The sequence below is a fragment of the Lithobates pipiens genome, unplaced genomic scaffold, assembly GCF_037356315.1.
Source record: "Lithobates pipiens isolate NorthernLeopardFrog02 unplaced genomic scaffold, aLitPip1_a1.2 Scaffold_23, whole genome shotgun sequence".
Lineage (NCBI taxonomy): Eukaryota > Metazoa > Chordata > Amphibia > Anura > Ranidae > Lithobates > Lithobates pipiens.
Genome location: NW_027507785.1, coordinates 292,914,546 through 292,929,167, shown reverse-complemented (window position 1 = coordinate 292,929,167; position 14,622 = coordinate 292,914,546). Strand labels below are relative to the sequence as shown.

The following is a 14,622-nucleotide window of genomic DNA, read 5'->3' as shown; positions in this document are numbered from 1 at the left end:
CTGATCAGCACAGGGTGGCTGCTGGCCTCGGCACACTGACGCAGACATCAGTAGCCCAGTCATATGTGTGCCCCGGAGCATAAAAGCTCACTGACCACTTCTGGAGCTGAGGTTTCATTGTGGCCGACCCAGTGCAGAGCTGTGGTCTGCACACACTCTGATGGCTGGACTGGGGAGACAAGGATAAGGGTATCCAGCCTATCACCCAGCCGGCTGTTGATAGTAGATCACAGGATCATTCATCTTGTGCAAAAAGCCAAGCTTCTGTGCATTATATATATATATATATATATATATATATATATATATATATAAAAGCGCATGGACCGATTGGCCCGCAGGGTTCCTAGGTCCTTCTTCACTAGGCAAAATAAAACTGAGGTCTGTCTGGCAGACTGGAGGGTTGATGCCCAAGGGACTGCCCCCTGGGCAGAACTAAGTTCTGAGTGTTGTATTACAACTAATAAGTACTAATATCACTGAATATAAAAATATTCCTCACGGATCCCAGCGCTCAAAGGAAAGGAAGTTATCAAAATCCAATTGTAAGCTATCATAAATTAAAATCATAAATATATAGTATACATCATCCGTTAACCCTTCATCATAAAATATACTATATTGACAGCGCTAAATATTCAATAAATTTCAAAACAAATACACATAGATGACCGTTCGTAATTTTCAAGGAATCCGGCAAAAAAGCTTTTTGAAGCCCAAAAACGTGATTATGAACTATCCACTTCAGTGTTCACAAGGTGAGGAAAAAAGAAAGTCCATCTCCAAGCCAGAGACACCAGTGCACAGAAGCTTCACAATCGGTGACACCCCTTATGGGGGGGAAAAAAAAAAAAAAACTTACCAGAACTCAAAGGGTTATAGGCACATCACAAAAAATTATTGGTTCCTCAGATTCCTTATAGAAATGCTTCTCAATTTAACCAATACCAAAATGGTTGTCAGCATGAATAGTTAGAGGTTCCTTGATCTCCTTACAACTATATCTTTGGATTTACAGTACTCCACTCAGCACGGATTCACATGTAGGAAAAGATGAAAAACATTCCATAGTGCAAACAGTTTTTTATTTTATAAATTTCTCATGCGCCGATAAAAAAAACCCATACGTACACAATTTAAAATTGTGAAATCATCATTAGTGTCACTCGCCCACAGATGAAGACGTAGTGACGAAACGCATGGTTTGATTGTTTGCCCGGGACCCGCCGTGGACACTGAGACCGTGTACGATCTTTTGTTCTCAGGACTGCGGTGAGACAAACCTGAACGCACTGTGAGTGACACCAATGATGATGATTAATGATTTCACAATTTTAAATTGTGTACGTATGGTTTTTATCAGCGCATGAGAAATTTATAAAATAAAAAAATAAGAGACAGTTTGCACTATGGAATATGTTTTTCATCTTCAATCCGAGGAAGCAATAATTTTTTGTGATGTGCCTATAACCCTTTGAGTTCTGGTAAGTTTTTTTTACCATAAGGGGTGTCACCGATTGTGAAGCTTCGGTGCACTGGTGTCTCTGGCTTGGAGATGGACTTTTTTCCCCTCACCTTGTGAACACTGAGGTGGATAGTTCATAATCACGTTTTTGGGCTTCAAAAGGCTTTTTTGCCGGATTACTTGAAAATTACGAACTGTCATCTTTTTATGCGTATTGGTTTTGAAATTTATTGAATATTTAGCGCTGTCAATATAGTATATTTTATATGATGAAGGGTTAACGGATGATGTATACTATATATTTATGTGTATTACAACTAATGCCTACTATTTCCTAGTAATAGGGCAAACAACCCAATGGCTAAGAGGAGCTGTGTCGGTCTGTGAATATAAGAGAAAAGCGTCTTTAAGACGTATGGGCAGAAGTGACATTACCTCCGCCCTGGTATGGAGACAGGTGGGGGCCATCTTCCCCTCACTCATCTCCATACCCAGCCAGGTACCAATCTCCTCCGCCGTTGCTGATGGCTCCGGTAAGCGGCAGAGGGCATGGGAGAGGTGGGGGGGGCCCCCCCCCCTCTCCCGCCAACGGTGATCTTGTGGCGAATCCGACACAGATCATTATCGTTAAGAGGACAGCTCACTGAAAAGATGGATCTCCGTTATGGCAGCAGCTGCTGCGTTACCAAGATATCAATCTTTAACGTGCCGACATATGTACAGGAGACGGCCGGCAAGTGGTTAACCGCTTGCTGATCAGCCGCCAGTGTTTTACTGCGACAGAATGGCACAACTGAGCAAAAATTACATCTCCGCCTTTTGGCCACTAGGGGTGTGCGCATGGAACCGATGAGAGTGCCCGGCAGGCACTATGAATGCCGGGCTCCTGCAATAGCTCGTGACAGAGCGAGAACCGGGATCAGTGCGTACACACACACACACACACTCTCTCTCAAGAACTGGGATATGAGACAGATAGTGTGTTCATACGATGTATGAACACCAATCTCTCTCCTCAGACATGACCATCCCCCCTTCAGTTAGAGCACATAGGGAACACAGTTAACCCCTGGTGTCAAAAGTGTCTGCCACAATATTGTAAAAAAAAAAAAAAAAAAAAAAAAAAAAAACTCCATGGCCTCCATCATCACACAGACCACGGCTCTCCCCAGCACTGGTCAGTACCTTTTTTTGGGTCCCACCACCCCCAGCCAGAAGCACCAAACACAAAGCACCGCCCTGCTCCCATTCCTACACATACTGGCGGGAGATGGGCTGCTGCAGAGGAACATCTGGGCTATGACAGACACACACACACTAAGAAATACCCTTGATCGCTGCAACACTTCATGTGGGGGGGAGGCTCCCAGCACACTCTGGACGGTGCAGAAATAATTTTGCTCCCCTTTAAGTGTTGCACCTGGGGTGAGTGCACCAGCTGTCCCAGTCCCCCTACCACACCACTGCTAGAGACTAGTCACCCCCCCCTCTACCTAGCTTTTATTGGAACAGCTTCTACAGTTCAATTCCTCTTTTAAAAGGGGGGGGGGGGGGGGGGGGGAGGAGATTAACCACTTGGGATCCGCGCTATTGCAAAATGACGGCAATAGCGCGGACCCACATTTCCGGGACTACGTCTATTGACGTAGTCCCGGTTACGAGCGGCCTGCGCGCCCCCTGAGGGGCGCGCGCGGCGCGCTCTGTGATCGGCGAGTCCGTGAGACTCACCTGATCACCGATCCGTGTAAGGGGTCGATCCCGACCCCTTATCACGTGATCAGCTGTCAGCCAATGACAGCTGATCATGTGATAAAACGGAGCCGGTAATCGGCTAGTATTCCTCCTCGTGCTGACAGCGCGAGGAGAAAAAAAAAAAAGCCGATCGCCGGCGGCCGTGTTCGGGACATCAGTCCCGATCACGGCCAGCAATTTAAACGGACACCTGCCCCCTGCCAGTGCCCACCTGCCACCCGCAGTGCCATCCTGAAATAAAGTAAGTGCCCCCCTGTCAGTGCCCATAGTGCCCACAGTGCCACCCAGCAGTGCCACCCAAAATCTGCCTCAAAGGTGCTGCACCCCAGTGCCGCCCATCAGTGCCGCCTATCAGTGCCACCCATCCGTGCCATCTTATCTGTGCCCATCTTTGCCCATCCGTGCCATCTTATCTGTGCCCATCTTTGCCCATCAGTGCCGCCTTAACTGTGCCCATCAGTGCCGCCTTAACTGTGCCCATCAGTGCCGCCTTAACTGTGCCCATCAGTGCCGCCTTAACTGTGCCCATCAGTGCCGCCTTAACTGTGCCCATCAGTGCCCACCAATGCAGCCCATCAGTGCCGCCTTAACTGTGCCCATCAGTGCCCACCAATGCAGCCCATCAGTGCCCACCAATGCAGCCCATCAGTGCCCACCAATGCAGCCCATCAGTGCCCACCAATGCAGCCCATCAGTGCCCACCAATGCAGCCCATCAGTGCCCACCAATGCAGCCCATCAGTGCCCACCAATGCAGCCCATCAGTGCCCACCAATGCAGCCCATCAGTGCCCACCAATGCAGCCCATCAGTGCCCACCAATGCAGCCCATCAGTGCCCACCAATGCAGCCCATCAGTGCCGCCTAATCAGCGCACTTCAATGAAGGAGAAAAATGACCCGTTTGCAAAATTTTATAACAAACTATTAAAACATGATTTTTTTTTTTTTGCATCTTTTTTTGTTTGTTTAGCAAAAAATAAAACTCCGAGCTGTAACTAAATACCACCAAAAGAAAGCTCTATTTGTGGGAAAAAAATGATAAAAATTTCATTTGGGTACAGTGTTGTATGACCGCGTAATTGTCACTCAAAGTGCATCAGCGCTGAAAGCTGAAAATTGGTCTGGGACTGAGGGGGGTTTAAGTGCCCAGTAAGCAAGTGGTTAAAGCTACCATTCCCAAGCTATCCTCACTGAATAGCAAAATGGTGAAAGCTCCACCATCAACTCAGTATACATACAGGAGTTGGACAAAAATATGGAAACCCCACACGATCTGCAGGTGTAAATTGGTCCCAGGTTTTTGCCTGAAGCGTGTTATCAGATCCCATTATCCACCATTCAAAACTTGTCATTTTCCAGGAGAATTCAGACCATCTTGGATGCTAAAATGCACCCCAACACCATATTATGTAACAAACTAGTTCCTTCATCCTAATTTGTTTCCAGAATTTTGTCCAACCCTTGTATGATCTCTAAATAGTTTGATATAAATTGCCATAATTTATCCAAAGGAACCATTGCCCATATCCTACAGATGGACTTGCTTAAAATGCACAGTAACAGTTATTAATTTGTACAAAAACGCAAAATTATGAAATGACCATATAAACCTACACCAAGCAGTATTAAAATGAAATTTATTTATTGTGGTTAGTCACCAGTGTATAAAAATCAATATCCTTTTAAAGACAAAAAAAAAAGAAAAAAAAAAAAAGAAATGCACATTAGGGCAAATAGCACAAAGCGGAGAGGTAGATGTTAAAACAGGTCTGACAATTGATTGTACATGGAGGGGGGAACTTGGCACGTCCCAGGGGTGAAGTCTTGTACAGGGTCAAACCAAGCCACTCCTTCTGACAAAATGCGATCCAGCTAAAGTTAATCTGTAGAGGGGCAAGGAAAGAAAGTTACAGCACATCTGCATTGATGAAGTTAAATAAAAAAGTTCTGGTCATATTTTTTTGACAGCAACACAAGCCGTTTCTTATTTAGCATATACCATCCTTTTGGTTGTCTGAGATCTCCCCCCCCCCCCCCAGATCCACAGCAACTGCACTTCAGTGCAGAATGTATTTGCCTTTAGCAAATCAACCCCAATGTTTGTTTCAAAATACCATTTACTTTAAAAAGAACAGAAAGATTTACTAAAGCAGTTTATTGGCAAAGTGAAAGATGAATTCTGGGTACCATGGGTTACTGCACTTCAGACAATTCTTGCTTTACCAAGTAATATTAGATAAAGCACCACCTAGGTAGACAATGGGGGTTTGATTTACTAAATGCAAATAGACTAAAGCTGGATACACACTATACAACTTTTGTTGTTAGATTTCCTTTAGATTTACTTTCAATATGTAGTGCAAGAGCCTGCCTTCATGCAAAGTGAAAGTGTTTAGATTTAACCTCATAGGATTTTGAAAAAACAAAAACAAACAAAAAACAAAGATTTTATAGTGTGTATCCAGCTTCTCTACACAGTGAGAATCCAGTGGGCTGGCTGTACCCAAGTTGAGCGTTCTTCTTGGTACATTCAGCCTGCCCATTAAAGGTTCAAATCTCAGCTGGTTGAGATTCCAACAGTGTATGTCTGGCCTAAGTGCAGTTGCACTCATTTTTATTCACTTTGCAAAGAGCACCCCAATCAGGTGAGAAGGGGAAAAAAAAATAAAAAAATAAAAAAATAAAAAAAAAGCGCACATTCTTACACATCAGATAATGGAAAAATCAGCAGAGATTTACTACATTTCACCTTGTTCTGCGAAAACAAAGTGCAACTACACGAAGTGCAGTCTATTTACCTTACCGGATGCAAGTGTTAATGATTCTTAGTACCAAGCACCAAAAAAAAAAAAAAAACAAACACTTTACATGCCACTTGACTGTGCAGCTAATACACACTACAGATACATGGTATAAACTATGCACTCACCATAGAGCCAAAAATACAATTTACAGGAAAGAACAAACTTTCGGGGGTCGGAAAGGATTTGTGCTTGAGGAAATTCCAGTTAGTAAGGGATCATGTTGTGCATTTTGCATACAGAACTGCTTCAGGTCAGCGGCCGCTTGAGAGACCTGCAAGGAGGAAACAAGATGCTTTTACCCCGTTATAAACAACACTACAGGGAAACAATAGAGATCCCCCAAACCAACAGAATCGTCACCTGAAGCTTACAATCTAATGTACACTATAGTTAGACACATTTGAATGACTGCTTTGGGTGAAGTCATTTTGGAGCAATTCAAAAGTCCTGGCACATTGAGGTTTAAAGGACGAGTTCAAACCCCCCCCCCCCCCCCCCCCCGCAGATGAGTTGCCTGCATCAGGAAGCAGGAGTTGCAAGGAAGCACTGGCTTTAATTGCTCCCCTGTCATAAATGGGTGGGAACCCTATTATTCTGGGAGGACATACGAGTTCCTCTAGCACAATCTGTCACCTGCAGTGTCCACCACCAGTATCATGTGATCGCTGTGACCAATCACGTGAAAATTGTAAACAATGAATCGCTTTCATTGTATACAACTGTGTTGCTAGCTGTGATTGGTTAGCGATCACATGGTACAGCCAGTGCCAATCACAACAATATCTACATTCATCCAGAAAATGGGGGGGGGGGGGGAACCACACACAATGCCTCTTAACCACTTGCCTACAGGGCACTTAAAGTGGTTGTAAACCCTTACAACCAACTTTGACCTACAGGTAAGCCTAGATTAAGGCTCACCTGTAGGTCCAAGAAATATCTCCTAAACCTACACAGTTTAGGAGATATTTTCCAAAAGACAGGCACCGCTGTCTACGGCACATGAGCCGTAGACAGCGGCGCGCAGGCACACTGAGCATGCTGCGAGTGGCGGCTCCCATGTGCATGCGTGACGTCAATGCGGCTTCGCCGAATGACAGCGGCGGAGCAGCGAGACCCACCGAGAAGATGGATGCTCTGGACTACAGGGGACAGCGGTGACTTCGCTGGCTCCTGTGTCAGGTAAGTGACACATAATGGACTACTATGCATAGGAGCCCATTATGCTTTACCTTTGCAGGGAATCAAAGCGGAAGTAAACCCACCAGGCTTTACTTCCTCTTTAATCCCCCCTCCTGCCCAGACCAATTACTAATTTTCAGCTTTCGGTGCTCACAATTAGTCATGCAACACTGTACCCTAGGGCTGAAACAACTGATCGATTAATCGACAACTAATCGATTATGAAATTAATCGATTACCATTTTCATAATAATGTGTTAATTGGCCACCAACAATGGGGAAAAAAAAAAAAAAAAAAAAAAAAAAAAAAAAAACGCCCTTTATAGTACAAAGAGCAAATTTCTACTGTAAATATTACTTTCACTGTCCTATAGTAAAAAATGAACCCCTTACAGTGGCGATTTGCTCTTTGTACTCATTTTAGTTTTTTTTAACCCCATTATGTTACTAAACATCTCAGGCCTGGGTCACACCTATTTTTTGGTGCTTTTTGCAGAACTACACACTACAGTTCATTTACATGGTTTCCTATGGGACAAGTTCACATCCATGATTTTTTCAGCTGCTGCGTATTTGGAAAAGACAAGGACATTTTTTTTTTTTTTTTTTTAACGCAAAACGGTGCCATTTTGTTTTTTGGTTCAATATACTTCAATGGAGAAGCTGCAGAAAAGTATGTAATAATGCGGGTTTTTTTGTGGCAATTTGTGTTTTTTAATCTGCCCAACAACAAATCGGCCAAAAAAATATGTAAAAATGCATATCGTAGCAAAATTACATTTATTTTAAAGGTTACTAACCAAAACAATCGGCCAACTAATCGATAATGAAAATAATAGTTAGTTGCAGCCCTATTGTACCCAAATTATTTTGTCCTGTCTCCCCCCCCCACACAAATAGAGCTTTCTTTTGATGGTATTTGATCATCTCTGGGTTTTTTATTTTGTGCGCTATAAATTAAAAAAAAAATGCATTTTTCTTGGTTTCTGTGATTAAATTTTGCAAATTAATTTTTCTTCATAAATTTTGGCCACAATTTATACTGCTACATATCTTTTGTAAAAATAACCCAAATTAGTGGATATTAATTTGGTCTTTGTGAAAGTTAGAGTCTACAAGCTGTGGTGCAAATCATAAAAAAAATAAAATAAAAAATTGATCACATCTGATGTACTGGTGGCCTATCTCATTTCTTGCGACCTGAACATGCCAGGAAAGTACAAATATCCCCCAAATGACCCCTTTTTTTGAAAGTAGGCATTCCAAGGTATTTAGTAAGAGGCATGGTGAGCTTTTTGATGTCATTTTTTTCCCACAATTCTTTGCAAAATGAAGATTCTCTCCCCCCCCCCCCAAAATTGTCATTGTAATAAGAAATTTCTCTCGCATGGCGTGTGTATACAACAAAATAAATTCTGCTACTCCTGAGTATTACGATACCATGTGTGGGACTTTTCCACAACCTGGCCACTTAGAGAGACCCAACATGCAGGGAGCGCCATCACGTGTTCTAGGAGCATAAATGACACATCTAACTTGTTGACTACCTATTACACTTTTGAAGGTCCTGGAGCACCAGGACAATGACTACAGATGGCACTAATGACAATCCCCCCCCCACACACTCACAGGCTGCAGCGGTTGATCTCTACCTCACACGCTGTCTGTGTGAGGAGGGAGAGCCGGCAATGAGAGATGATCTCATGTTTACATAATGAGATAATCTCCCATTGGACACGCTGATCGCGCTGTAAACGGCCGCTGTGATTGGCCATTTACAGCGATCTGTGACTGGCTGTGTCCAAGGGACATGACCAGCACAGAACTTCCGATGCACGCTCGCATTGCGGAAGTAGACAGGAGGACGTTCAGGGATGTTCTCCAGGCAATTGGCGTCCGCGCTGTAGCAGTCGTTTGGCTATAACGCGGGCAATGTGGTTAATACTTCAGAATGTCTACTTTCCAAAAAGGTCATCCGGGGGTATTTGTACTGTCCTTCCATTATAGGAGCTTTAAGAAATGATAGGCCATCAATACAATCAGGAATGATCAATTTTCAGATATACCATAGTTTGTGGACTCCAACTTTGCTACAGAGTAAATATACACTGATTTGGGTTATTTTCACCAAAGAAATGTAGCAGAATACTTTGACCTAAAATGAATGAAGATTAGCAACTTTCTTAAAAAAAAAAAAAAAAAAAAAAAAAGTGGTGATTAAATACCACCAAAAGAAAGCTCCATTTGTGAAAAAAAACGATAGAAATTTAATTTGGGTACAGTGTAGTATGACCACACAAGCGCCAAAGTATAAAAGTGCTGAAAGATGGCCTGAGCAGGAAGGAGGTGAAAGTGACCAGTATTGAAGTGGTTAAAGACAGCCAAGAATATGGTGACAGGGTGCCTTTAAAAGGAGGCATTCAGTACCCAGTTATGGCTGCCATAAGTACCTCAAAAAGACCAGGTCTTGGGAAACCATTTAGTTCACATGCTGCATTTACATGTGTTGCTTGTGTCATGCCGACCCAACACACACACACACACACACACAGTAATAAACTATCCAGAACAGATCACTAGAACTGCATTTTATGGTCTTGCATGTGATCTGTCCATGCAATTGCATACTTAATTGTCAGCATCAAACAGAAATCTCCACACTGCTACATCCCACAGGCCCACCTGACAGGTGAGCATTTAAAATGTGTGGCACAATGAGCTTCTGTGTGCGCCAAGTCCCCAAAGAGACAGGTCACCAGTTGTAATCCATACATATATACACCAGATGCAAATGCTGATAAATGCAGCTAAATGGCCATTTTTAGCTGTCCAGTGAAATCATTCAGGAGAGGTTAGACAACGTCCCGAGTACATGAAGCCTTACAGTTGTCTCAGAGTTACACTAGGCCAAGGGTGTGCAAAATCCCCCGCTGCTACTGAAGTATGACCTATGTCACAGGAGGGTCAAACTTACTATCGACCAACCTGCTGAAGTTGCTTCCAAGCATCAAATAATTCCCAAGATTAGTTTTGAACCCAGGAGGATTATAACCCGTCACTTGTGTGCCATTGGGGAAAATTTTCCTTCACGTCCTTTTCAATAGCCAAAACAGGGAGGAACGCCCGCCACAAAACTTGCCACCAGAATTAGTGACCCCATTGTAAGATTCCCCCCTTTATGTTCTGGTGTCAACCCAAAAGTTAGGATTTTCTCACTTTTGCACTTTGTGATAAGGATACATGCATACATAGCTCTTTTGATCTGAGATTTGTCCAGATCACATTAACAATATGAATTAGTATAAAGACTGCCACAACTCATCAATGGAAGGTGGAGGATAGAATAAAAAAATGTGAATTATAGAATTTAAATAAAGACCAGTGCAAATCCCATCAACAGTCTGCTGGGCCCACCTTCCTCTAAAGAAGAGCATTTTATTTCTGTCTGTATTGCTGTTAGGGAGGGAGTGCCACTCCTGTCCGGCAGAACAATGTTGTCAGCAGGACAGGAAGTGAAGGAAAATCTCACAGAGACCTGGATACCAGTACAAACCTGCCAGGGGTTCTATCCTCTTGGCTTTTTAAAAATAAAAATAAGTTTTGGCTTTGATTTCTCACTTGCCTTCAAAGCAGAGTTCCAACCTACAGTAATACAGACTCATCCACTGTACTCCTACTGAGATCTCTTGCACCGATGTCACTGAACACTTCACATTTTGCAGTAGGTCAATCTAGCCCCCCCTTCATTTCCTGGCTAAAGGATGTCCATCATCATCTAGCCCTTTCCTCACCAGTCCAACTGTCCCTGGACCTTAAGCATTGGATTTTAGCTTCCAACCACAGAAGCTCAGCACCACATTTAGATGGTACGTAGGGCTGTCTGCATGCAGATACAGCCTGACTAGAACACCCACTCCTCCACACTGACAGTTACCCATGAAGGCATCTCCTGTATTAAAAACTAGGGGGGGTCCCGTATCTTTTATGACCACCTTTCAGGCCGACATTCTGTAGATTGTCACCTGCCTCAGATGCAGCATGTCACTACTACTTACACTACTTCTGGCAGCCTCCGCTATGTCAAGAACAGGCATCACAGCCCTGCTGTAGGGGCAGAGCACTGGTGATGTGAGGTGGGCAGTGAGATGCCATCTCTGTGCTGCCCGCCGCAATGCTGGCAGACACTGCAGCAAGCTCCACGCGGGGACAGGAGGAGGTCTGACCAATAGCAGTAACATCAGCAAGTTTAACCGATACCAATTTTTTGAAAGTCGGCCGCTCTGATATTCAATTAGAGGTCGACTGATACCACTTACTCAGATTTCACCGCACACCGAGCTTCTCACCATGTGCATTAGAAGCCATGACAAGACAGAACCAACCTCAATTCCTGGCTGGGGTGGTAAAAAACAGGCAGGTGAGCTGCAGTTTTATAACCTTCCCTTAAAGTCTTTCTATACCAGGGATATGCAAATTAGCGGGCCTCCAGCAGTTGCAGAACTACAAGTCCCATGAGGCATAGCAAGACTGACAGCCACAAGCATGACACTCAGAGGCAGAGGCATGATGGGACTTGTAGTTTTGCAACAGCTGGTGGTCCGCTAATTGCATATCCCTGATCTATAGGAAAGAAAAAACTCTAAACATGTTCTACTTTCCTGCTGTGCAGTGGTTTTGCACAAAGCAGCCCAGAGCCTCTTAGGTTCCCCGCCAGCACGCCCTCCCACCTACCAATTGCAAGTCTCTTCATACACACCTCCGCCCCCCTACTCTCATTGACAGCAGCAGGAGCCAATGGATGCGCTGCCATCTATCCAATCAACAGCCGAGAACCCCGCTAGTCGGGAGACGGCAAATCCCCGTGGGACAGGTTCGGGTCGGTCACTGTCAGGTGTTTTTTTCACCTTAATGCATAGGTTGCATTAAAGGGGTGTTCCAGCCAAGAATTTTAAATTTTTTTTTTTTTAAAGTCAGCAGTTACAAACACTGTAGCTGCTGACTTTTAAGAAGGACACTTACCTGTCCAGCGATCTCGGCCTTCCCATCCATCGAATCGGGTGCCGGCGCCTCCATCTTAACGAAGGGTAACAGGAATTGGAGCCTTGGCGGCTTCACTGCCTGTTTCCTACTGCGCATGCGCGGGTCACACGGCGCTTTGACTGATCCCCTTGTTTTCTGGGAGACAGACACACACACACGTCCCAGAAGGCAAACGGGGCTGCTCACCGAAGAGGAGGAAGCATGGCGGAATAGGAAGAGGCAGACTAGGAAGACTGCCTAGCAACAGCTGTTTTAGGCAAGTTAAAATACAAATTCATTTTTTTAATTTTTTTTTTGGGGGGGGGGGGTGCCCTCCTTGTTCCACCCACAAAAAAATAAATAAAAAACAAACGTTTGGAATTTATTTTTTTTTTTTTAACTCAACTCTAAATGGCTGTTGCTAGGGGGGTACCTTGTAGTCTGCCTCCTGACAATTTCCCCTCGGCGCAGGAAGGGCTCTGGGCCCCCCCCCCCCCCAGTCATCTGGGACACGTGACAGGTCCCAGATGACAGCACAGCCAACCACGGTGTGCGGCATCACTCGCACATGCGCAGTGGGTGCCCGGCTGTGAAGCCACAGCTGGGTGCCCACAGTTGCAATGCCCCCCCCCCCCGGGAGGACGAGCAGGGCTTCGTTCCCCCGCATCGCTGGATCCTGGGACAGGCAAGTGTCTGATTATTGCAGTATTTGTAGCTGCGGACTTAAATTTTTTATTTTTTTGGGTGAAACTCCTCTTAAAGGTGAAAAGCCACTTACCTTTACAACCCCTTCAAGTCCTGCCATTCATGTGGGCGTTACTTTGACACACAAACCACCTACCTATACATTGTTGCTGACCAACTACACCCCTTCATGGAAACGGCATTCCCCGACAGCAGTGCCCACTTTCATCATGATAACGTGCCCTGCCACACCGCAAAAATGGCTTGTGGAACATAAGTTTGCGGTGCTGACTCTGCCTCCTAATTCTCCAGATCTCAATCCAATTGAGCATCTGTGGGATGTGCCGGAAATTAAAAATCGATAGTAGCCTGATCTATGGAGAACTTACGGGATCTGCTACTGAGGGCTTGGTGCCAGATAGCACAGCGGCCTAGCGGGGTCCATTCCTCAATGGGTCAGGGCTATTGGAGGGGGGGGAGGGGGTCATAAAGTTATGGCCAGTTGGAGTGTATGAAGGAGTTTTCCCTATAGGAGGGCAAAGAATCCCAGCACTGACAATTCACTTCTTCCACAATTCAACCCCCACCCAAAAAAGTTCTCTTATAATGTCTCCTCTGTCCCCACCCCCCACTGTTACCATGGTGAGGACTCCTCCTGGGAGACCCCTGACCCGGGAGGAGGAGGACAAATAGTGGCCAGACATGGTATTGCACCATCAGGGGGTCAGTGTTCTCTTCCTGCCCCCCCCCCCCATGAGGTGGGGGGGGGGAGGGAGATGGCGGCTCAGGGCCCCGCAGCACAACGTTTGGATTGTCAGAAGAGATGAATGGGGCTGAACCCACGAAATAAAGGATTGGGACCCCCCAATAACTGAACTGTTTGTGGGGGGGGTGGATCATTGAAAGGACCAGTCACCCACAAGTGTCACTGCCCCCCCCCCATAGTGATGAGAACACACCGTCCGTATGTATACACCGCACCTCGATATCCTGTGCCCTCACCCCTCCCCCACCCCGGACAGGGAAGTTAGGGGGATTCCGGCCCCGATGCGCGCCTCCGGCTCTCCCTCCTCACCTTCACCCGGTTGATGCTGGCCTCCAGCCGCAGCTGCGACACCATCTTCCTCATGGCCGACACGTTCGCGGTGCCCGACATCCTGCCTCACAAAACTTTTTTTTTTTTTTCCACTTCTTCCAGCTAACTTTTCCGCCGACTTCTCCGGAGCGGGTGACTGCGCATGCGCTTTATGAGGGCGGAGGAAGGGGTGCGCGCGACCCTAAGAGGGCGGGGGCGCGCGCGCGGGGCAGGAAGGGCGGGGGCGCGCGCGGGGCAGGAAGGGCGGGGTTGTTGTTGTGTCGCCTTTTCCTGAGAGACTTTTCTTTTAGGTATCCCGAGTAACAGAACATGGAGGGCCAAAGTGCAGCATAGCCGACCTCCCCTTCTCCTCCTCAATACAAATATCATACAAAGCTTTCCCTACATTCTATTGTAATAAAAGAGAACCTGTCACCTGTGTGCTGCCCCCTCTCCTCAGCCTTCCCTCCATGGAAGAACCCTTGAAGTAGTTTTCAGGTCTCGGGGAACCACTCGCTGACCAGGCCGCCTAGTCTGACACTTTTTGTTTGGGAGGAAAATTCAGTATTTTTTGCTAGAAAATTACTTATAACCCCCAAACAGTATATATATATTTTTTGAGCAGAGACCCGGGGAATAAA

At 45.5% G+C, this 14,622-nt stretch overlaps 1 protein-coding gene across 1 annotated transcript; it reads right to left on the bottom strand.

The window, feature by feature from the left end:
• Positions 1-4,837: 4,837 nt before the first annotated feature.
• Positions 4,838-14,173, bottom strand: GNG5 (G protein subunit gamma 5). The gene is made up of 3 exons (XM_077450347.1): positions 13,982-14,173; positions 6,147-6,292; positions 4,838-5,100 (listed from the first exon to the last, which is right to left on the bottom strand). Exons 1-2 carry the CDS (start codon positions 14,060-14,062, stop codon positions 6,167-6,169), a joined length of 207 nt encoding a protein of 68 aa, XP_077306473.1. The 5' UTR covers positions 14,063-14,173; the 3' UTR covers positions 4,838-5,100; positions 6,147-6,166.
• Positions 14,174-14,622: the final 449 nt, after the last annotated feature.

Coding starts and splice junctions, on each gene's coding strand:
- GNG5 (XM_077450347.1), bottom strand. CDS start 14,062: ATGTCGGGCACCGCGAACGTGTCGGCCATGAGGAAGATGGTGTCGCAG. Junction 6,293..13,981: donor CCAGCATCAACCGGGTGAAG/GTGAGGAGGGAG, acceptor TCCTCCTTGCAG/GTCTCTCAAGCGGCCGCTGA.